Source organism: Apodemus sylvaticus, chromosome 2 (assembly GCF_947179515.1).
Source record: "Apodemus sylvaticus chromosome 2, mApoSyl1.1, whole genome shotgun sequence".
Taxonomy (NCBI): Eukaryota; Metazoa; Chordata; class Mammalia; order Rodentia; family Muridae; genus Apodemus; species Apodemus sylvaticus.
This window is the reverse complement of record NC_067473.1, coordinates 29,689,854-29,714,769: the sequence shown is the minus strand read 5'-3', so window position 1 is coordinate 29,714,769 and position 24,916 is coordinate 29,689,854. Positions and strand designations below refer to the sequence as shown.

Below are 24,916 nucleotides of genomic sequence, written 5' to 3'. Positions count from 1 at the left end.
CCACTGTTCACTATGGTATGACGGAAAGTACACAGAGGGTTTCATAGGAAAAGTTGGAAAGCAAAACATGACACAGCAATGGTACCCCAGGTATGCAGAGGGTCACAGGAACTCTAAGAATGTGAAATTTAAATAAAGGAAATTAGACATATGAATATTTGGACTTAATTATATACTGATAACATCTTACCAAGAAAAAAATTTCCCATCAGTTGTGCAGAGTTTGTCACAGTTTAAAATTTCAACTAATATTAGATGATAACTAAGTATCATAAAAGGGGGGGGGGGCTGGAGAGATGGCTCAGTGGTTAAGAGCACTGACTTATCTTCCAGATATCTTGAGTTCAATTCCAAGTAACCACATGGTGGCTCAGAACCATCTGTAACAGGATCTGATGCCCTCTTCTGGTGTGTCTGAAAAGAACTATAGTGTACTCACATATATAAAATATCATAAAAGGAATTAAAGATAATAGCATTTGTAAGGTAGCTTTGCTAAGTTATTCCTCCAGATGGCTGGTCAGGCTGTGTGCTGGGCCACCTCTATCCTTTGGGAAACAGTGTAGTAGGTACTTTTTCTCCATGGGGATTAGAGATCTCATTTGACTAGGCTGTTGATTGATAGAGTAGGATTTGTACATACACTCATTGTTGCCAGTGCCTGTTTTATTGGATATGATGGTTGAGTTATTCTATAAGGCCCCATAGACGTTAGCTGCCAACTAACCAAATTTAACATGAGAACAAAATAACCATACAAACCAAACCCAACTGTCTTCTTGTCTTGAATACCAGCTTCCTTCAAAGCCTGTCAGAGTTTGAATTTAGCAGAGGGGAAGTTGGTTGTTTAAACATTATAGAATGCCCTGGCTTTTCTCCAACGTGCCTTCATCTATCTAATAACGACCACCATTTGCCCAAGTCTCTGCCACATCTCTGTCTTCAGTCTTCTCTAGTTTGTAGGCAGATCACCTTGATTCTTTCTCCTTAGAACACCCTCTCTCTCTCCTCCTCCTCCTCCCCTCCCCTTCCCTTCTTTCCTTTTCTCCTTCCCTCCCTCCCCCCTTCTTTCCTTCTTCTTTCTCCTGTTCTTTTAATAAACTATGTCAATTAGATTTCTGTCCAATATTCCTGTCTGGGAAATCATCCTTGCTTTAAAGCTATGTGTTTGCTGTTCTGATCATTTGTAGATGCCTTCTCGGATTAACTCGCAAAAGACCTTCAGTTTGCTCAGAGTGAATTACCAGCTTTGTGCTCAGGGGCATTGTGGTCCTGTGCTCCCACATCCAGCTTGGCAGCAATAGACATACCGATTAAAGCTGCTCTGTGTAAGATACTAGGCACAGAAGTCTCCCATGTCATGCACAATAATCACTTATTCAAGTCCAACTGTGTCAGATAATGTACCTGCTCATATCTAGTCCTGAAAAGCCTACCATGTAACAGTTTACAATTAGAAGGTCATTTGGTTTTTTTCTATGTATATATTTTGTAAAACACAAGAACAGACAAAACATAAAAATCGTCAATACAGCAATGGTTTTGCGAAAACCTACCAGAATTTCAGATGCTTTATATTAATTTACAACTCTCTAACTCCTGATAAGATTCCTTCTTCAATGGACTGATTTCATTTACTCACTTTTAGTTTGTCAGAGAGGTTAACATTAAAAAAAAAAATACTTGGACATCTGTTGGAAGTATATCTTAAATGGAAAAGACATGCTATCCCGATTGCATATGCATGGCCCTCTGGGGAGTAATTGCTTCCTGTGCACTTCTCACCATGCATGGTCGTGTATCTGCTTTTTCCATCTTTATTACACTGCAGAGTTGAGAGCCTTAAACATTTTTCCCAGCAAGCATCTCTGCTCAGACCCTTTCTGGGTGTTGACGAATAAGAAAATGTCCAATAAGTATTTGGAAAACAATGGCTAAGAACAGTAATGATGCTAACACTCAGGACAGCTGAGCCACTGCCACACTGCTGTTGACATTTAACTCAGTATAGTCCTTAAAGCAATACCTTAGTAGACACAAGGAATCACACCTGAATTGCCCCGTGGACAGGTTTTATTTCATGAAACTCAGTCTGTAAGGAAGACTGGGTCATAAACTGTTGTCGTAGAGAAAGGAAAAGAAGATGCGGATGGCGATGACTACAGTGAGCATTTCTGTGTTATCAATTCCCACGCTCACTGTCTGTTTCTCATCTTCAATCTCTCCTCTTCTCATCCTGTATTGAGACATGCTGCCTTGTCAGGGTTATGCCATCCCTTCTCATGTCTGTGCTTTACCTTAAGCTGCTGTCAGTGGCTGAACCCCACATCCTTATCACTGCTAAACTCCAAATTCCACCTTTGCAAATGTGCTTTGGTCATGTCTGTCCGCAAACCTACTCTTTCATACCTCATCTGTCGTTCCGTTCTTTATCGATCCCCACAGCCCGAATGTAGACTTTCAGCTTTTCTCTTTCCCCATATGAATGTTTAGACCTTGAAAGCTATAAAAATGCCACATCCCAGGACTCATCTCAGATCCATTGTGCCCTAGGTTAGTAACAAGCTGCTACTATGTGCCTTGAGTGACAAGAGGCAGGGATGGGAACTAGTGATCTAAACTTGTCTCCTAGAGTTTGATATTAATCTTCTGTTTAATTCCTAGTCTACATCTTATGTATCTGAATGCCTTCCTCCAAATGCAACCTCTCTAAAACATTCAGGAAGGCTCAGCTTAAAATACAGTAAGACCATTCCAAAATAATCTGTATCTCTATAAGGTGTGAGTTAGAGAGGTACCTTGACTGCTTATTGAATGATTCTCTTGGTAAATAATCAATCCAGTTGACATTAGGAGTGGCCCTGTTAGTGTCAGTATTTTTTGTTTTGTTTTGGTTTTTTTTTTTTTTAAAGCGGGACTAAATACTCTTGCTCTGAGCTCAGAAACTGGATTCCTTTCTTATTTCTGAAAGGCAACCATCACTCTTTGCTTTAGTTCCTATAACAATGCCCAGGTTTTTTTTCCAAAGTAGCATCCACCCTCAATCAACTCAACCTGCCCAGTCTGCTTGTTCCTCCCTGGGCCACAGATGCCTTGCCTTTATCTGGCCCTTCATCTCAACACCTGCATTTATCCTCCGCCAATCTCATCCAGATTTGTGTATGATACTGACACATACACAGATAAATATTTCCTAAGCATCTAATGCATCACTATGGACAATAAAAATGAATTCAGATCACCTCTCCCAATATATTACAAATCTCTTACAGTGATTTATGCCATTATTGTTCATGTCTATAAATACACATATTTGAGAGCAAATATATATATATATATGAATTTTGATTATATTTACCTCCATTACCCTCTCTTATCCCCCTCTCACTCCTGATAATTTCCTTCCTCTTCATAGCTAGTCATCCTTCTACCTTCATGTCTATGTGTCTGTGTATGTATGTATATCTGTGTGTATATGTGTGTGATCCAACATGTTAAATAACTCAATTATGTATGTCCTGATGCCAGGTATATGCCCTCAGTAGGTATTTCAGACCCATTTCCACATTGAAGGAGAAAAAGCAATCATTAAAGTGTTGATTATGTTGCTGTTTTGTTCTGAGGATCACCAAGAAGTCCTCATCTTCTGGGCCCTAAGAAGTTTTAATGAGTCCTTGCAACAGGAACCTAGGTTCCCATGAACTTCCTGTTCTCGCCAAGATGGAGAAACAGGTCAAGGGCAGGACCCAGTGTCCCCCTGCGTATCAGAATTGTTCTGAACTCTGGGGTCACATGTCACTAGCTCCAAATCAGATGAGGAAAAGAATTTAGGCTAACACAAATATAGTGCCTAGCATAAATCTTAAGTTAATGTCTTACTCAGATACATAATTTTTTAAATGCCATTTCTAAAAGCAAAACACTAAATAATTAGGGGCATTTTAAAATCCATCCTATCAATCTGTCACATTCATTAAAACGATGTTAAGTAAGGCTGGTATTTAGATAATGAGTTAATGTTTCATCTCTCAGTTCCAATTATTTCCTTATTTGGGACTGGCAATGATGGAGATAAGGATTTTCTTATTTTTTATTATTTTCTTATAAATTATTTTTTCTTAGAACAAAATTGGTGCATTGCAATATATGCTTCTATCAGATCCTCTTCGAAAGCCTCCCTCTTTATTTTCTGTCAGACTCTTCTCCCTAGCACCCAAGCCTTCATACACAGTGTCCCTGAGGCCATAGAAAGCCACTGGGATGCCCCTTTGAGCTGAACTCAAAATGAAATGAAGAATTTCCAGCCTCGCACAAGGACATGTTCCCTCCAATCTTACACAGAACCTACTGCCAAGCAAGTGGTTTCTCTGGAAGGAGGCACAGCATCCGCTGCCAAAACAGATGCTTGGTTTGTGAGTAGTGCCATATTAGAGGCACAGTGCAGTCTGCCTGAAGATAGAGCCGCAGGAGGTCAGCATTTCAATTTATCAATTAATGTGCTACAAGAGGAGACGACAAGTCCTAGATCATAATCTCAGCTGCCAAAGAGAGTGACTTTTAAAACAGCTTATGTTTTATTAGTTTTAATTGTGTGTGTGTGTGTGTGTGTTTGTGTGTGTGTGTGTGTGTGTGTGTGTGTGCCTATATGTGCACATGAATATGTGAATGCAGGTGCCCTCAGAGGTCAGAATAAGGCATTAGATCTTGTGCAGCTAGAGTTACAAGTAGTTGTGAGTTGTCAGTCCTGGGAGCTAGGAATGGAAGTCCGATGACTGCTCTCTCATGCTCCCAATAAGACCGACATTTAGTCAGCTTCAAACCAGTGTCTTTAGTTTCTCTGACATCCAGTGGACTAACAGCGTTCTGTGAAAGTCTCCTTAAGTGTTAAAGTGCTCGAACTTTTTGAAACAACAGTACTGATAAATGGGAGGGCGGGCATCCATTCCAAGTATTTTAGAGTATTTATATTGGGGCAATTAAGGAAATTAGAAGATCATGTTGATATTAGAGTAAAGATAAAAGTTGAAATAGAAAAGTAAAGATAGTTGACTATAAAAATAACACATACAGGTGCTATTGATTTTTTTTATAAAATTGTATATAAGATGCCATAGATATTATATGAAATAATATACAGTATGGTGCTCATTGCTGCTGGTAGGACAATTATGTTTAATGTTCTTATTTTGACTTGTTTATGTTTTATAATTACATTACATGCACAGGCAATATTTCAATGGTGATTACTGAAAATAAAATATAAGATAGCTGGAGGGATGGCTCAGTCAGAAGTTTCCTGACACATAAACTTTAGGTACAGAGTTCAGATTCCCAGCAATCCATAAAAACCAGATGTGCTACACATGTCTGCAAACAGTGGTTGGGGTGAGGCACAGAGACGGGTGGATCACGGCATCTCACTGACCAGCCAGCCTTCAGAATTGGTGAGCTCAGGTTCAGTAATGGACCTTGTCTCAAGCAGTGAGATGGAAAGCAATTGCAGAGGAAACCTAACATTAACTTGTGGCCTCCCTACACACATTCACACTCACATGCACATGCTTAAGTGTTAAGTACCAATGAGAACACACCCATGTACACACACATGTGTACACACACACACACAAACATACAGAGATAAATAAATAAAAACAAAAATGAAATGTTATAATAAAATTATGATGGGATAGAATATTCCTATTTTTTGAAAATAGAACTTGATGTTAAGACTATAGACAGTCAATGAACAAACAAACAAACCAAAAAAACCCCAACAAAGTGGTAATTACTGTTATTATCATTCTGCACTCCATTTATGAAAAACAAACCTCAGAGATCCTCTTTTCTGGCTATGTTGACTATTTGGTCTGTGTGCCAGAAAACACTGGCATTGTTATAAGAGGCGACCAGACACTCTGCAATTACCTTGTGAGGTTGTTACATGTGGAATCACTTTAAAAAATTCTACTGTGATTCGGACTTGAGGTCCTGGTGAACCTCAATTATGAGATCAATAGACCTTGCATATTTTTCAGGGCAGCACATACGCTAGTTTGGCTGTAGTTTTTTGAGATTGAAAAGATTCCCACACCAAAACAGGGAAAGAGGGTAAGTATGGAGTCCTTTATGAGCCAACCACGTAAAAGAAAAGAATCAATATGGGCAGAAGATACATGCACATAGATTCATCTCTGTTTCATTACCCGAGGGCGCATGCACACGGCTTGGGTAACTCTAGTGACAAAGACTTTAAATATAGCCTCGGCCTGGTGTTCAAAAATGTTTATGCAGTTACTTGGAAGAAGATAAATGCAAATGTCAAATCTGATAATGACATATACATCCTCCATGAGAAGAATTGAATAAAATCTCTTCCCGCTTGTAAGATATCTAAATATAAAACCAGCATATCATTACAACAACAATATCTAAAATCCACAGTTACTATGTCATGGTGCTTCCCAGTTCTTTTCCAGGATTCGATTGCTTCATTTTCAGCACGGTCTTCGGAGGCCTTTATATGAGTTCTCTGAGATAATGTGAGATACAGACATAGCTTATGAAAGCTCACGGAAATCAGTCTGGGACAAAACAAGAACTCCAACTATGTTTGTTCTGTGTGAACTTGAAAAAAAATGGCCAGTGCTCACCATGCCTCAGTGATGACGTTGATCCAGAAAAATGAGGTGATGGACTCATCAAGTCAAAATCATCCCCAAAATGCTTACCTCATGGAGTCAACTTCAAATTCAGTTCTCATTTTCAAAGAACTATTATTTCTCAAGGAAGACACAAAGTTGAATAAACAGAAGTCATTCTCAAGGTCTGAGAAGTACCTTCTATTCAACTGCAGTGCATAGAGGACGTTTTAAAGGGTTCAGATTAATATTTTTTATCATCCAGAGCAAACTGCTTAGGCTTAAGCCTATGACTAGGGGTCTGGATTCTTAAAGCATCCTCTCTATGTGCTGTAATACCTGTGCCCCCCCCCTTTGATTTTTTTATACATTAGCAACTCTTGCATTTTTTTTTACCAATAATTATCAATCAATCATTTCAAACACATAGCATCCTCTGTGCACGGTGTGATATTCTAGTTGTATAGATTAAGGTTTTTATTTAAAAAAACGATATCTATGTTTATAAGTAAAATTACCCTTTCAACTGCTTTATTAATATAACTTATTTTCAATTCTAAGAGCCTGTTATTTGCCCAATATTATTAACTTAGAAATAATTGATTATTCTGAAATCAATCAAAAGAAGGAGGAAAACATCCCAAGTAGAAGATGCGAATGAGACATGGATTATAAAAACAAAATCAGAAATTATAAAATGAATTATAGCACTTGAAGTCTAAAAATATTTAATTCATATCGGTATAATTGGGAATTATTTTGTATTTTTAGTTAAAACATTTTTGCTCTCAGAATGAATAAAATGAGACTTTGATAAACTTTTCTATTTACAATTCAGTATTTATTGCGGGATATGAAGTACGGCAATTTTCTTCTGGCTCTTGGGAGACATTTTCAGTTTGAGCTTCAAATCCTGGCAAAGGAATAGCAGAATTTATGTGCACCTTGAGCTGCGAACAGATGTACTAACTGGATTCCTGCATCTTTTAAAAGATTTTGTATTCTAAGCAAATAGGCAAACTTCTGCATGCAGGGGTGTCAGCACCTTCCCAGGCTGTGTGCGGTACTGGGAGGTGTTAAAAACTATGGTAACTTTTCAAAAATGTCACTTCTACATGAGGGAGAAACATTAAAAATTGAATTCTAACGTCTGGAAGAGGATATTCTCCTATACTGCAACATTTGCCTACTTTACTACAGCAAAAGCATACTTCTGTCTGGAAATTTACATTCAAAACAAGACAAATGTGTCCTAAGATATTCCTAATTCATTCTATAGACTTCATACTAGTTTTTGTTGTTGTTGTTGTTGTAGTGTTGACTGTTTATTGTTTTGTTTTTGGAAATGAATTTTTTACTGTCAATTTTCTTGAATTCTTTTGTAACAATGAAAGTGGACTTTTGCAGGGATTTGCTCTCTGGCTCTTAGCTACACACTCCCTTCAAAACTTGGCTACAAAGTAGTGAAACTCGCTAGAGTTTGACTCTGGCAAAAAGGAACTGCCTCTTTCCTTTAAAGCAATTCACTAGGTTTAAACATGAAACACACACACACACATACACACACACACACCTTTAAGAAGGTGAAAGGAAAGAAGGGCCTTGTGAGAAGCAGTACTTGCTACTGTCCCCAGGATGGTGACAGCACAGGTCAATTTTTTTAGCACAGGGCAATAAGGTTTCAAAGAGACTTCATCATCTATGCAGTCAGTTATAGAATTTCATGCAGCCAACTTGCAGTCTTCAAAGCTGAGCAAAGTGACACAGCCACATCTTTGTATAGAAACAGTCAAGTGTCTTAAGGAGAGGCCACTGGAGCCCCAGAAATGTGACCGCATTATGTCAGCTCTCGAATAAATGCTAAATCCTATCCAACTATGTAGTTATTACTGTCACCCCATCAAAGATCTTCTGAAACATTCAAAGCAATAGATGACAGTAGACATATGCTGCCCCAAATCACAAGGGCAATTTGCTAAAATAACCAGCTTTGCCCCCATACAAGTCTTCCATTCTTCTTAAACCAAACGCAGTGCCACTGCTTCCAGAGGCCTGCTGAAAACAGGGTGCTCTTGTCTGAGCTCACCACTCAGTACGTGCTCCCGAGGGACTTCTGATCTTACTAAAGGAAAATACAAATGTATAACTCAGGGCAGGTCTATATGGTTTTCAGAGTATTTCCTGTTGTGTGTGTGTGTGTGTGTGTGTGTGTATGTATGTGTGTGTATCTATGTGTGTGTGTGTGTGTGAGAGAGAGAGAGAGAGAGACAGAGAGAGAGAGAGAGAGAGAGAGAGAGAGAGAGAGAGAGAGAGAGCAGGCTTTGAATTCATGATCCTCCTGCCTCAGCCTTTTGAATGTTTCTGCTTAGTCAAAGTTTTCCCAAACAAATTGCCTTGGTCTCTAGGGAAATAGTGTATAATTCAAGAAGAAAATGCATATGAAAATGGGTTGTTTGGAAAAATAAAAGTACAAAATTTTGCATATCTCTCTTAGTAAAGCTTATGGTAGTTAGAAAGATCCGTGGGGAGTGAAAGACTGAAAGGTACATTGACAACCAAAGGCTTGCTTGTCTTGAGTGCAGTGTAGTGGGTGCCTGCTTCCTTTATTAGAAGCGTTATTCAAATATTTTACAATGCCACATATTAAGAATCAGAAGGTGGTCACATGCTGTCAGCCACAGGGCACAGGCTCATGTCTTCTTTTATTGAAAGTAATTCCTAGCTTCCTGTGAAAACCTGGGAGACGTCCACAAATTGAGTCCATGTGGCTACAGAGCTCAAACTCCTGGAACTCGGGGGAAGACCAGCTGCCGTCTGAACAGTGCAGTGCTGACTGAAAGGGTCCTACAAGTCTCCACTCCACATTCACACACATCATCACCATGGTCACATCTGCATATGGGAATCCCAAGGGACACAAGTGACGTAGGACCCGATCTCAACAGAGACATAACTCTAGCTTAGCGTCTTTCTTCTCTCCACCCTCTCCTTTTCAGAGATCCCTCAAGTGCTCCAATCAGAGCATGCCCACATCTTGTCTCTGAAGCCTCTGAACACACAGAGTATAGTAAAAATCTGGTTGCTGACTCCCTCAGTAATGGCAGTCAACACCTGCTAAAATTCACAATAGAAACAAAGCTTGGACGAATGAGTTTGCCCAGTTGTCAGTTCTTGAAAATAAATTAGAAGCTTCAGAAATGAAGAGTAGGGTTAGAAACCAAGTCAAACTGAACAATGAAAAGCCAAGCATATGTTCGTTGGAACTTTGGTTCTTCCCTCTTTCTCTTTGGCCTAAGCTGATGGGAATGTTGACTAATGACGGTGCATGGTCTTTAGGAGCCAACCCAAAGAAGGATGCTATTGTTATGTCCAGGGGTCACAAGAACCAACCTGTCACTAAATATTGCATCTCAGCATGGATTAAGCATGGGGGAGGATTTAACAGGTGCATGCACATCTGAAGGCATTTCAACAGTGTTGTCTTGCGACACTGACACACCACCATGGCCTTTAAGAAGGACAATTCTTACCTTGTTAATGGCCCCAGATCGCCCGAGTCTTGGCTTCCAGCTTCACTGGGAGTGCTCACTGATTTCGAAGAGGGAGACATAGGGGTTGGGACTAAATAATGAAAATAACAGGTATCCCATGTTAAAAAATGCAGCGGCTGCACTGGGGAAGAGCAGTGTCAGACAAATCAAAACAGACGGGCCCAAATTAAAGTGGTTGTATGGCCAGGAGAGACAGAAATGGGATAAAGAAAAAAAAAAGGAAAGAAAAGGAAGAAAGTCAAGTGAATTTTTCATATTTTGGAAAAATGAAAGTCTGAAATGAATTTAGACAGAATTAACTTGGGGAGTCCAAGGCCATGTCCACCTAACGAAGTAAAATGGAGAACCACAATAGCTATCCAGATAGTTCAACCCACCTTTCTTCGGTAGGTAGGAACTATCCAGCTTATTCTAATTCTTCACTTTATTTTGTTAGTATAGATGTGACCTATTTAAAAGACGAGGTGTCTATAAAACTTTAAACTCCATGAAATTGGAAGAGCCTAAATAATTTTAAATGCTCAAAAGTGGTGAGAGATCTGTTGAGTGTCTAATTTGGAGAGAAACGTATGGGTTCATGGTGGGTAAACAACTCTGTGCTAAGACTATGTGACAGAGGGAAGGGGAAATGTTGAACCTGGTAATTTAAAAATCTCTTTCAAAACAAAGGAAAATGCCAGCCTGCTTTATTTTTACATTTAATGAATGGTTTCATCCCACCCTACTTTCTACTTCACTTGGGACTTGTTTTCCTTTGTCCCTGGCAGCCCTTGCAGATGCTGACATAAGAACAGAAGTGAACTGTCACCATGGGGGTGGGAGGAAGAGCGATGCTCAGAGATGCAGGTCAGCTGACCATCTGAGCAGGGACAATAAAGGGAAAACAAAACAAAACAAAGAAAGCAGAAGTGTGTTTTCTTTCTGCAGCCTCCACATCTAAGTCAAATGTCCATCAGCCACTTGCTGCACCAAATAGGCATAAAGGCTCCAGGCCAGGCAATTCAGGGGATTCATCACACATCCCAAGGAAGCCATGCGCAGAGAGAAGCTTCGATACGTGAACATAGAATCCCATTTGCTTTCAGTCATGTACATTTTCTTTTATTTATTTAATAGGGTAAAGGTTTAACAGGTTTTTATTGTCTCTCCCCTCAAATTCTGTACCACAGTGATAGAATTGCCAAGGAACTGGGCATTTCTTTGTGGCTCTTCAATTAATTATCTGATTACCCTGCATGCTAAGGCAGAGGGAAAGTTGGGGAGATGATAAATTTGGAATGGATTAATGGGTAGCATGGAAGGTAGTTGCAGAATGGGCATACTCAAGTATTTTGTTTTTAAAATTTAATCACCAGCTTTATGCAGGGTAAGGGATGATTGGATATACCTCTACTGGGTTTAACCAGTGTTGACATAGCAACTACAACATTTCAGACTGCTATGAAGCCAAAATATAATTGATCGATAGATGTCTAATTTACATCACATGTCAGCTAAGTACAAAGAGGTTTGCCAACTTCTCAAAGAAAATCCACCAGCCAAATCCCCTGTAGATTACACCTTGCATAATAAGAAGTTAAACAAAATCTAATTTTATGAGGGCTCATTATAGCAATAGACACATGCTTTTTTTTTTTTTTTACAAGCAATTGAGATACACTGTTATGGTTTTTAGTAGGACTTTAGTTTTATGGTTATACACTAAATAATATTTACCAATAAAGTTGGATATATTCTTTTTCTTGCTTATATTGATTACTTCACATAGGTAATTTCTTTCTTAATTTAAGTATTTATAAGAATAAAGGGAAATTTATTTTAATATGGAATCCAAGAATAGAATTAAAAGATGAAACATTTAAATGGCACTGATATAATATTTATTCCTATGCAGAATTTAAGTGGTCTTATTTTTAATGTATTGGATATTATGTAGTTTTACAGACACCTTCAGATTATTTTTAGATGTATGGAAGATAAATAAGGAAAAGAAAAAATAAATCAACCCATGAAGGACACACAAGATAGTGGCAAAATAAGCTCATGCAAACTACCTTTAACAAATAAAATAAAAATTGATCTATACCCGGACCTCCATGACAAAAGGGTTCATGGACAATCAACTAGAAATGAATGAGTTGGAAGAGGAACTGTTGCAGTGGAAATGTCAACTAACAATGAAATCAATATACACACGAGCCAAATGAATGTAAACAAATTTCCCACTGGACATCTATCTTCGTCATGGAATAAATTCTATGTCTGTAGTGTTCATTGTATTCATAACCAGATTAACATTATCTGTATAGGCAAAGAGAGGTTGGGGTTCACCAACAGAGGCAACAAGCAATTTGATGCTTAAAAAAAAATCCCAAGATGTTTTCTACATACTCACTCAACAATATAAAAGAATCTACTAGTGACACAAGGGAAGATTATGAGCATATAATCAACCAGTGTGACATTAGCAACTGCTGGTGACTGTATGCTCCACTGCCACCTCCTCCCATGCCTCTCAGTTCTAACAGGTACATGCAATGAGGACAGTGAGCCCTAGATTTTTTTTTAAGCATAGAAAACAACAATAAAGCTAACACTTAAAAGCAGAGTAATGCTGGATATGGTGTATCTACGCAAGAGGAGTAGAAACGCAAGCTTGGGGAAGTACCTAGAGGGGGCTCCGGTGATATGCCAATGCTCTGAAGCAAAGCTTCCGTCTCCCGTCGTTTGCGATCCAGATCAGAGTCATCTTGAACGGGCTCTTTCTTCTGCTGCATATCTGCCTAAAAGATTTGATATCAGCAAGGAAAGTTAGTGACATAACTGAGGGTTACTATTTTCTTCGACGAAGTGGAAAACACCTAGAGCAAAGACCAGGAGACGCTCCATAGATATAATTATGTGTGGAGGATGAAAATCACTCTAGCAGCTCCGTTAATAACTGACAGGGGCTCTCTCTTTTGGTTGAGGGCTTTCCACCGACATCTACCACACGACATGTATGAAAGTTTTCCAGACTGGTAAGAGGCACGTAACGGCACCTGCGTCCAAGTCTGACTCCCCAAGTTTGAGTTCTTTGAACCTCTTGCGTGCCACACAAAACACAAAACGAATAAAATGCAATAACCTCACACCAGTCAGAATGGGTAAGATCAAAAAGTCAGGAGAAAACAGGAGCTGACATGGATGTGGAGAAAGAGGAACACCCCTCCACTGCTGGTGGGGGTTGCAAATTGGTACAACCACTCTGGAAATCAGTCTGGCAGTTCCTCAGAAAACTGGGCACCTCACTTCCAGAGGACCCTGCTATACGACTCCTGGGCATATACCCAGAGGATTCCCCAGCATGTAATAAGGATACATGCTCCACTATGTTCATAGCAGCCCTATTTATAATAGCCAGAAGCTGGAAAGAACCCAGGTGTCCCTCAACGGAGGAATGGATACAGAAAATGTGTATATATACACAATGGAGTACTATTCAGCCATTAGAAACAATGAATTCATGAAATTCTTAGACAAATGGATGGAACTGAAGAACATCATCCTAAGTGAGGTAGCCCAGTCTCAAAAGAACACTCATGGTATATACTCACTGATAAATGGATATTAGCCTAGAAGCTTGGAATACCCAAGATACAATGCACATATCAAATGATGCCCAAGAAGAAGGAAGGAGTGGCTCCTGGTCCTGGAAAAGCTCAGTGCAGCAGTATCAGGAATACCAGGACAGGGAAGTGGGAAGGGGTGGATGGGGGATGGGGGAGGGAAGAGGGCTTATGGGACTTTTGGGGAGGAGGGATCCAGGAAAGGGAAAATCACTTGAAATGTAAATAAAGCATATATTGAATAAAAAAAAAATAAAATGAGAAACTTTCTCTCAGGGTTTTGGAAGGACCCAACAAGGCAAAACTATTTCTGAATGGAGCTGTTTTAAAAGTAAATCTTGTCTGTTTTGGCCTCTATGTTCCTTCTGGGACACTGGTTCCTGCTCTGTACCTCTTAGTAATACCTATATTACAGACATAGAAATTTCTGGAATCTAGCTGAAAAGTAAAAACTAATGCTACTTATAGAAATTGGTAACTATAAATTATACTCTTTTTATTGGTAATAGAAACTCATTATGGTGGAAGCCTGGGGATACATTATTGCCATGGGTCTTTAAAATCAAAAAACAAAACAAAAAACAAAACAAGGGGCTGGAGAGATGGCTCAGAGGTTAAGAGCACTGACTGTTTTTCCAGAGGTCCTGAGTTCAATTCCCAGCAACCACATGGTGGCTCACAACCATCTGTAATGGGGATCCAATGCCCTCTTCTGGTGTGTCTGAAGACAACTACTGTGTACTCATATACATGAAATAAATAAATCTTTGCCGGGCGGTGGTGGCACACGCCTGTAATCCCAGCACTCTGAGAGGCAGAGGCAGGCGGATTTCTGCATTCGAGGCTAGCCTGGTCTACAGAGTGAGTTCCAGGACAGCCAAGGCTACACAGAGAAACCCTGTCTCGAAAAAACCAAATCCAAAAAACTAAAAAAAAACAACAACAAAAAAAAACAAAACAAAAAAAACCAAAAAACAAAACAAACAAAACAAACAAAAGAAACAAAAGAAACAAAACAAAACAAAACAAACAAATAAAACCTAGATTCAGATTTCCACAGGAACCATTAACACATTAACTCAAAATACTTTCTCAGAAACCGTAGTGCAAATAAAACAAAACAAAACTCTGTTTAGGAGTTCCTCTTATGAATTATCTAAAACATAACTCAAATGGGAGTGGGACTCAGATTTTATGCCTAGTTTCTGTTTTGTTTTTTGGTATTTTGTTTTTTTTTTGTAGAATGGTGACAAACTAAAATGATAGCTATAAAAATCAGGGGACTTTGGTGTCTGTTCTTTCATCCCTCCTGCTACTCCTTCCTCTGTCCTGCCCTCTGATTCCTTACTCCTTGGAGCCATTCAGGTTTCATTATTTCCCCCATTATACCACTGCATCCTGCCTCCCCTCCTGTGAAGCTGCCCCCTCCCCATAGCCCATACCTCATTTCTTGACCTCCATGGTTATCTCAAATGGAGCACACATATGCAAAGACTCCAAGCATACAGCCACTGGGTCTGAGTTACCTCCTTCAGAATGATTGTTTGCCTCCAACCCCTTCTATTTCCCTGATGTCACCGTTTCCTTTTTCTCGACAGCTGAATAACCTGACTGTGAAAATGTAGCTAATGTCATTATGCATTCATCAGTTGATAAACATCAAGGATGTTTTGAGTTCCTGACTGTTGTCAATAGAGTAGCAGTGAGCACGAGTGAGCAAATATCTCTGTAGTAGAATATAGAGTCTTTGGGACATATGTCCAAGAGTGATAGAGCTGCGTCATAGGAGAGATCTACTTTACGCTTTCTGAAGATTTTTTTCACCAAATACACTCCTTTCTCCAAGGCCAATAGATCATTGAGAAAGAGCGGCTGGAAATCTTATAAAGATACGGAAGTAATGTTTTATGGATCCAACAGAGAAGTTTCAAGTATGAATTTGTAGTGCTTATGACAACATTCCCATACTGTGGGTAAGCTCTGGCAAAGAAAAACACAGTATTGGTTGGAAGAGGGCATGACAGGTCACCTCTAGCTGAGGAGCTATCGGGAGCTGATAGATATCAGGAGATGAGAATCAGTTTTCTTTAAAAGTATGGTATTGGCATGTAGGCATGAGGACCATGCTTCAGTGGATGGCCACACACTCAAAAATATATGGGAAGCAAAATGAGTTAATAAGTTTAACAGAAGATAGCATGGGCCTTGGAGGAGATGATAAAATTGCACTGTGTGGAATTCTTAAATAATAACTTGAAATATTTTTTTGAAAGATTTATTATATGTAAGTACACTGTAGCTGTCTTCAGACACTACAGAAGAGACCATCAGATCTCGTCACCGATGGTTATGAGCCACCATGTGGTTGCTGGGGTTTGAACTCAGGACCTTCAGAAGAGCAGTCAGTGCTCTTAACCACTGAGCCATCTCTCCAGCCCCTTGAAATATTTTTAAAAGGAAGGTAAGGAAAGGTATTCTAAGTGGAATTATAACTAAGAGTACTTGCCCAAATCTACACCAGGAGAATACTAGTATCTACTTCACAAACAACTTTTATGATCCCGTACAAGCGAAGCTCTCTTGAAGCTTATCAAGTCGACTATCCTATTAATTAGTAGAAGTCCTTTATTCTTCATTGTTATTGGGCATCCTAGCAAGTGCATTGCCTTGATGAGCATAATTAATTTCCATGTGCCTCAGACAGAAATAATGTAGGGGAGTTTTGCTTTGCCCCAGACAGTATCCTCCAACTTGATTATAAGACCAGTGTGTACCTGTACGTAGCTCTGGGTTCAACACTTCTGTTTCTATTCATCTTGGCCTTCAAGCATACTTCCATTTGTGCAGTCTGTCTGGTGTTAGGGAGAGAACTGTCATTTGGGATCTAAATAGAGCTGAAGAGAGTCTTAGAAGATTTCAGCCTTTTCACAACACTCCCCATTCTTAAAAGGCCATTCTGTCTCAGTCTACGATGATACGAAAATGCACGCTCCTTTCCAATTACGGTATTGGAACAACTGAAGCATATTCCAACGTCAGTGCACACGAGGAGCGAAGACAGAGCTGAGAGAAAGGACGATAGGATGAGGATCTCCAACCATGTTCACTTTTTATACAGTTAAGAAGGATGGGGCGGGGAGGGAGAGATGAAAGAAAATAGAAGTGTTACAGCCGCTGTTGAAATACAGGTTTTCAAAAAAACAAACAAACAAAACAAAACAAAACCTAAAGAAAGTAAAATCCACCTTAGAATTGCTACACGGAGTAGCATAGTATTTCAGAGCCAAGCTGAGCCTCAACCAAACTCTCAGTTTTACTGAGGGCAGCACAATTGTTCTGTTAACCACAAGGTGTTCATCCGTGTGTCGATGTGTTTAATGAATGAATTAATACCTGACTGTGGCAGGCATTATTTTATGGTCATAGAACCACAGGTGAATATACTTCTTAGGTTAATGTCTTTCAACTACATTCCATTTAGGGACCTCTTTCTTCACAATACTTCTGTGAGAAACAGATACTTAGAAGTCTAGAAACTCGGAGCTTACAAAGGCCATTTCTGTCCACAAAAGGCATATTTCAGGAAGACAGTATCGGTGAAAATGATAGGTATTAGCGAAGACTTCACAGAGTAAATCATCTGCCTAGCCTTTCCCTTTTAAGTGAACTTGGGCATGGCGGACCAAACTTTCCGCCATAAGCATCCTGTGTGAAAAGACACTGCTCTTGTTTGGGGTTTGAGATTTATTCTAATTTTCAATGTCATTCCTTTAAGACACTTATGTGTCATCATTGACAGCACACATCGTGCCAAAACAGTGTCCGCAAATGTTCACTTCATCTGTACTAAGTGTGTGTTCCACTCGTTGACCGCTTGGTCTTCCTTTACAAGGTGAACTTTTTACGTTTATTTATTTAGGTAGGACTGCAGAGTGGGAGTGAGCATGTGCCCTGGCGTGTGTGCAGAGGTCAGAGGAAACCTGCAGGAGCTGGTTCTCTCCTTCCAGTGGAATCTGGGGCTCAAACTCAGGTCAGTATGCGTTGTGGCAAGTGCCCATTCCTGCTGAGCCATCTCACAAGCCCACACCTTTATTATTTATTTCTTATTTATTTATTTATTTATTTACTTACTTACTTATGTATTTAGTAGGGTGTATGTCTCTCTGTGTCTCTATCTGTTTTTATGTATGTATGTCTCTGTCTCTCTCTGTGTGTGTATGTGTGTGTGTGTGTGTATGTGTGTGTGTATGATTGGGCGTGTGCCTGCATATCATACAGTTTGAGTGTAGAAGTCAGAATACAACTTTTGGAAGTCAGTTTTCTCCTTTGACCTGAATGAGACAGGGTCTCTCTTAGTTTCTTGAGGCTTGTGCTCTGGGCTAGCACAGCTTGGTTTCGAGGTGGCTTCCAGAGATTGTCCTCAGGTTAGCTGGTTTGAGGGTCAACTGCTTTGTCCCCTGGCCATCCTGCAAGCTTTATTTCTGGCTTTTTTTTAATTCTTAAAAAACAAATCGATAAACTGGAATATACTGAGAGCAACTGTTTACCTAGGTTTACAAAAACTTAGGAAAGTTATCTATGCCCAAAGCTGACCAGAAGAACTGTGCAGTTAGATAACCAGGGCTTAACAGAAACAAGCCAGTTACCACTCAGTGCATTAAACAAAACAGAGTATAATCTCTTCAAAGAGCCTGAGGTTAGTAGCCAAGAGATGAACTGATAAACCTTATGGTTCTCTCCAGTATGAACTGGAGTCCTGTTTTAATGACTTGTGGACCGAGTTAGCATTACTAGTAATTAAAAACCCAAAAGTTGTCTTTCCCAGCAAATGATATTTTTGTTTGTGAGGCTAATTACAGCTGAGGTCCAGAGAGGATAATCAAAGAAAGAAAATTTGTCAGTTGAGCGTTGTCAATCCCTTTTCAAAGACACTTCCACATTCATTAGGGAACAGGTGAAGACAGGGTAGAAAGCCTCAGTCTGTCCCTGTTTCTAGCAATTCAGCCTAAGACCAAGGTCAGATGAAAAAGAACTTCAGGGTGGCCCCCGTCCAACTCACCTCACTGAACTGAAGCCAAGGTTTCATGAAATTGGGCCTGTCTCTTAAATGCTGGCCACTATATTTATTTTAAAATCAGATTTCAACCTTAACACCACAGCCAAGAAATCAACTGGTATCCAAGGGAGCAGAAAGTGAGTTTTCCCTGTGTAATTTTCTCCACTGTTGGGGATAATCTACCCAGGTGGCCCTAATTCCCTCCTCTCTCCATCATCGTAGACAGGAAGCCACCCAGGTTCGCACCAAAGGGCACTTTGCTCCTTTTTAATTCTGAATCTATTTGTTTCATTTAAAATATGGGCCCATGTTTATAAAACGTCAAACTTAAATTCTTAAGCCAATTTCTAATTCCTTTCAACAAACATAAAAATCAGAACATCTTAGCTCAGGTGTCAGGAATGGTGGCAGTTGGTGCAAACCCGGCATAACCTTGAGGTCAGAGATCCTCACCAATTTGCAGAATAGAACTCCTCATGGTATTATAATGCCAAGATCAGCGTCTTCAGTACCTGCCTCAAATAGCTTTCATGTCTATTTCTGTTCAGCATATACTATGTGGGAAAACATGTGTTAGACACAAAATAAAAATAGAAATCAGTATAGATTTCTTACCCCTGTAGATTCCTGTATTTAGATGGGTCAGAGGTAGCTTTCCATAGTGAGGAACATCACAGATGGAAAGAGAAAGATGTGCGGGTGTGTGAAATTAATGAGCAGGTGAAGGATGACGTCAGAGAAATAGAGTAAATTTCTGTAGTCCATAGAGGAATGTGCACATACCGATTGAGCGTCCCCAAGCTGAAATGCACAATATTCCAATATCTCAAAGGTTCTGAATGTCGACATGATTCCGGAATACAGAATGCCATACCATGAAATTTTGTTTTTGAAAAAGGTTACTGTAGACATTGTACAAAATATCTATTGCCTACGTGTATAAAGTGTTTCTGAGGAATTCTTGTGTATGAACTTAGGTCTCCTAACACATGTCCAACTTGTGCCTGTGTAGGCATTTCCAAATTTGAAAAATAAAATCCAAAGCAGGAAATATGTTTGGTCTCCAGAATATCATCTACAGAAACTATAGGTTACTTCTACTGGAATGTGGTTTTAGAGAGAAAGAAGAGGGGAAGAAAAGAGTTTTGTCACACTTCTCCATACTGAAGATCCTAGCAGCCTGAGGGAACAGAATGATGCCTTGGATCTGAGTTAGAAGGAAGAGGGTGGCCACGGGCTCCTCCATAAAGCTAGAGACAGAGGAGAGCTGGTCTTTTGTACACGGAGCTTATTTCTTCATTTGAAAAAGATCAAAATAAATTAGTTCCTTTCATATATAAACTACTGAAACCTCTGGGCTGGAGGGATAGTTCAGCAGCTAAGAGAGCTGAGTTTTCAGAGTTGCCAAATTTGGGTTCTAGGACCCACATCCAATGGCTCACAAATACTTCTAACTCAGGCTGGGGGGTGGATTCTATACCACTGGGCTCTAAGAAGCTGCTTCTAAATGTACTTACACACACACACACAGACAGACATACAGACACGTACACATTTTAAAAATAAGCAAATCATTAAAGATAACATTCTTAGATTCTAAGATCCCATCCTGATCAAAGGATCTGTGTGCATCTATTTTCTGGGCTCTTCGCTCCCTCATCGCTGATCTCAGAAGCACAGTAAGAACTGTTTCTCACTGAGGTGGTTAATCTTGATTGGCATATGGATGGACATTATCATCACCTAAGAGCCGCACAGCCATGTCAGTGAGGGTGTGCCCAGAGAGAAAGACATGTGTCGACTGTGTGCAGCACTGTCCCAGGATGGGCTGGTGTTCCAAGCTCAATAAAAAGGAGAATGCAAATGGGGGACCACCATTCATCTCTCTCTGCCTACCTGTGGACACAGGGTAACGAGAGATGTCCTCTGCTCTTGTCACCACAAGGAAAGTAGCATTTGCTACCATGTCTTTCCCATCTGGAAAAGCTTTATCCCCCCCCCCCCAACTTTTTTTTTAAAAAAGCATCTATATGTTATTTTATTTATTTTTATTAACCATTTTATTCCTTTACATTTCAAATGATATCCCTCTACCCAGTTACCCCTCCACAAATCCTCATCCTATTCCCCCTCTTCTCCCTCCCCTTTGCCTCTATGAGGGTGCTCCTCCACCCACTCACCCATGCCCACCTCACAGCTTTAGCATCCCTTACGCTGGGGCATCAAGCCTCGACAAGACCAAGGGCCTCCCCACTCATTTATGTCAGACAAGGCCATCCTCTGCTACATATGCATCTGGAGCCATGGGTTCCTCCATGTATACTCTTTGGTTGGCGGTTTAGTCCTTGGGAGCTCTAGGTGGCCCTGTTAGCTGGTATTATTCTTTCTATGGGGTTGCAATCCCCATCAGTTCCTTCAAGCCTTCCCCTAACTCTTCCATTGGGGTCCCCAGGCTCAGTCTGATGGTTGGCTATGCGTATCTGAATCTGTATTAGTCGGGTGCTGGTAGAACCTCTCATGGAACAGCCATACCAGGCTCCTGTCAGCAAGCGCTTCTTGGCATCAGCAATAGTGTGGAGGTTTGGTGTCGGCAGATGGAATGGATCCCTAGGTAGGACAGTCTCTGGCTTTATCCCTTAAACTGAACCAAACTGATCCCTTCTTAAGCGGCCTTTGTCAGGTACTTGGTCAAAAAAAAAAAAAAAACTTGAAGAAAAGTTATTAGGAGTCACTGAGCCATTTCTCTCTACTAGCATTTGGAATCTATACAGAACTGTCAAGAAGACGAGTTCCCAGAGGCCCACACTAAAGGCCATTCTGTAAAAGGCAGAACCAAGTTTCTGAGCCACATGTAATGTCAGCAGGCTTAATAGCGTCTGATGACACTGGCTGCTCAAAACAAACAGAGCCAGACTGTCTGCCAAGGATATTTAAACAGAGAATGGTGGCTCCACAGGGTCATTGGTTTTAATGAGATGTCACCCATATTGCCAGGATTCAATACTTGCGCCTCAAATGGACGACACTGCTCGGGGAGGCATAAGGGTATGTGGTCTTGCTGGTTAAAGAACGTCACTGAAGGTGGGCTTTGAGGTTTCAGAAGCCTCCACCAACCCAAGTTCACGCTTTCTGTTTCTTGCTTGAGCTGTGAGTCTGTGAGCTATCACCTTTTCCTGTTGCCCTGTTCCCGCCCCACCTGCCATGGTGGTGGCAGTTTCTTATCTCTCTGAAAATGTAAGTCCCAAATAAACCCTTCTGTAAGTAGCCTGATTGTCTCAAACTCAATCACTGGGACCCACGTGGTGGAATTAGCGAAGGAGCTTCACATGGTTACTGTGGCCCTGACATAGTCACTCACCAAATAGACAGAGTTGAGCTTTATAAAACACAGATGCTTACATGATACAAAAGAAAGAACTTCCCGAGGGATGATGGATTGGGCAGAGAGGATATTCAAAGCCAAGGCATGCTTTAATTATGATAGAGCCAGCACCCCCAAAATTGAGCCCTGATTTGAACTTTCAGAATGGAACTGAAAGTCAGAGTGATGGACACGGAATTGTCCTTGTGATATTGAGCTACCCTGTCCGTTAAAGAATAAGAAGAGTAAGACCTTCTGTAGCTCGGATTCTAGAGGCATATGGAGGCCAGAAGCACTACCTACCTCCCATGCTCCAGGAGCAATCTTTGCTGGGCAGAAGGTGATAACTTTACTTTGCAAAACTGCTTGGTGTACCAATAGTTAATAATAATAATAATAATAATAATAATAATAATAATAATAAATACTAGCCTTGATCTGCTTGTTGGCCCACGATTCTCCCAAAACATAAAAAACAAAAATGAAGGAACAGACACTCTAATTTGGAACCAGATTTCTTATATCACATCATACTTCATAGTAATTCCATGAAATTCAATTTGGATGTTAGAATGTCAGTTTAAAAGGAAACCCATTATTAGCAAGGAATAGCAGGTGCTTTGAAGATACAGTAACTGTTGACATTTGAGAGAAGGGAAACATAATTACCTAATGCTTTTTTGGGCTTCCGGTACAAATGAAGAGCCATCCGTGTCAGTTCTCACCTCTATTTCACCCACAGCCTGCATACATAACAGCAAAGATCTTGCAGGGAAAACCATTATGCAGAATATCAAGGACAAACACACTATCACATCAATCAAAGTGTAAGGCACGGAGAGGTGGGGGAAGTCAGAAGGCTCAACTGTAACTGCAATTACTCCTTCCTTTGTTGGAAAATAATAAACATTGTAAATCTGCTGTTTTACTCTTTTAAACTTCTAGAATGAAGCGGCATCTATTTAGATCACGAGGCACCAAAGTATACCTTTTTCTGAAAGAAAAAAAAATCCTGTGTGTGGGGGAAGTTCTGGCTTCTCTTAAATGCAGGGATATCATACTGTACGAAGATTTCTTTCTAAAAGACTATTGACAAATATCTTTGACATCTGGTTTTTGTTCATCAAATGCACCATTTCTAAACTGTCACAACACATTGGAGAATGAAAGAATAAATCATTTCTTGGATTGAGAGGGGGAAAGAAGACATAGGACAGACAGGCTTTGAATTTGGGGTTAAGTGTCTTTGACCCATGAGTTTACCAGAACTTGCTGTTTGTCAACATGAAGAAGGGCCACAGCATAAGGTCTCTAGAACCCCCAATGCCATAGCCGCGGACACTATTCTTTGCTATCCATCCCCCTTCCTACCTTGGCCCACTTCCCCGAGCCAAGGATTTTTATTGACCAGTGGAAATGCATTGTGTGCAGGAATAAACTGAAATCCACTAGCGCTGTTTTCTCTTTTCTCTTTTAAAATAATTGCACTGGTAGTTTCTTGCAAAAATAAACCCACAGAAATTAGTACATAGAATTTTTTCCCTTAAAACTAACACAAGTATAAACTATATCCTAGGCTCCAGGCAGAGAGCAAGAAGGAAATTCCTAATCTTAGATGTTGCATAAAATAAACCAATCATTGTTCCCAATATAAGGCTAGGAGAACAAATCTCTGAGGGAATTAAAGAGCAGCCACCCGCAGAGGGATCACAGACTACTTCCAGACTACTTCCAGAGTTCTACTCAAATCTGGAGTGAACTCTGGCTTGGGACTTTTGAGTCACCCACTATCCACTGCTTAGGTAATTCCTGACAGCACTTACCCAGTAGAAATGCACTTCCTCTTCAGAGTGTGTAGATATGTTCACATGTTTTATTTAAATTTCTCGAGAATTCCCAAAGGGGGTCCTGTTTTGTCCAGGTGACTTGTTCCTCAGACCCCAGGGATCCTTTTACCCCACAGCAACCCGATTCCAACCTCACCTCTTTCTTTTTCCTCTCCTCTTCCTTCCGTTTCTTCTCCTCCCTTATCTGTGCTAAGCGCTGCTTTTTGCGCTCCAACTCAGCTTTTAGGTCGCTCTTGTCAGACATGTTTCCTTCCTTGGAGAAAAGGAGAGAAAGAAAGTAAGAGACTGTCTAAGTAATATTATTTATATCCTCACAAAAATCAGTCAAAAGGAAATGCAGCTCGCAAACGTGGCTTTGGGGCAATAATAGGTTGTATTAGTCTGTGTTGAAGAATAAAAAAAAAAAAAGAACTTAGCTTTGCTGTAGCATAGTGTTATTCTTTTCCTATTATGTATCCATAAGTGACTAAAGAAATTCAGTGTTGTCATCTGGGTTGAAAAAAATTATTAACTGACTTTCAGGGAAGCAATGGGTTTTCTGTACAAGTTCTTCACAGATAAACAAAAGGAGAGAGGGAGAAAGAGAAGCCTCATGATGGCTTCGAGTTTAGATGCTAATGGAGCAATTCATCTCCACAAAGAAAATAGGCTGTCAGGAACCCTAGAGTGTGCCCCACTCAGATTTCTATGGATAACAGTCCTCTATGGAGCTTAGAGAAATTTCATTTTGCCTAACATTGCATGCCTCTAGGAAGACAGCTGCTGAAGATCCAACATGCTAATATTTTTTCTAAACTCCTCCCAATCTGTCACACTTAATTTCATCTCCCAAATGACACTATTTCTATAAACATT

At 40.1% G+C, this 24,916-nt stretch overlaps 1 protein-coding gene across 3 annotated transcripts in view; it reads right to left on the bottom strand.

Annotated features, from left to right (window-relative positions):
* The window catches only part of Dync1i1 (dynein cytoplasmic 1 intermediate chain 1), a 305,396-nt gene that overhangs the window by 244,030 nt on the left and 36,450 nt on the right, over positions 1-24,916 (bottom strand). For 2 of the 3 annotated variants that reach the window (XM_052173218.1, XM_052173220.1), the window contains exons 2-4: positions 24,198-24,314; positions 12,858-12,972; positions 10,169-10,259 (exon numbers count right to left, since the gene is read on the bottom strand). In XM_052173218.1, the coding sequence (XP_052029178.1) occupies positions 10,169-10,259; positions 12,858-12,972; positions 24,198-24,305 (314 nt within the window). In that variant the 5' untranslated portion in view covers positions 24,306-24,314. The remainder of the gene's footprint in view (positions 1-10,168; positions 10,260-12,857; positions 12,973-24,197; positions 24,315-24,916) is intronic. The other variant, XM_052173221.1, reaches the window with a different exon arrangement.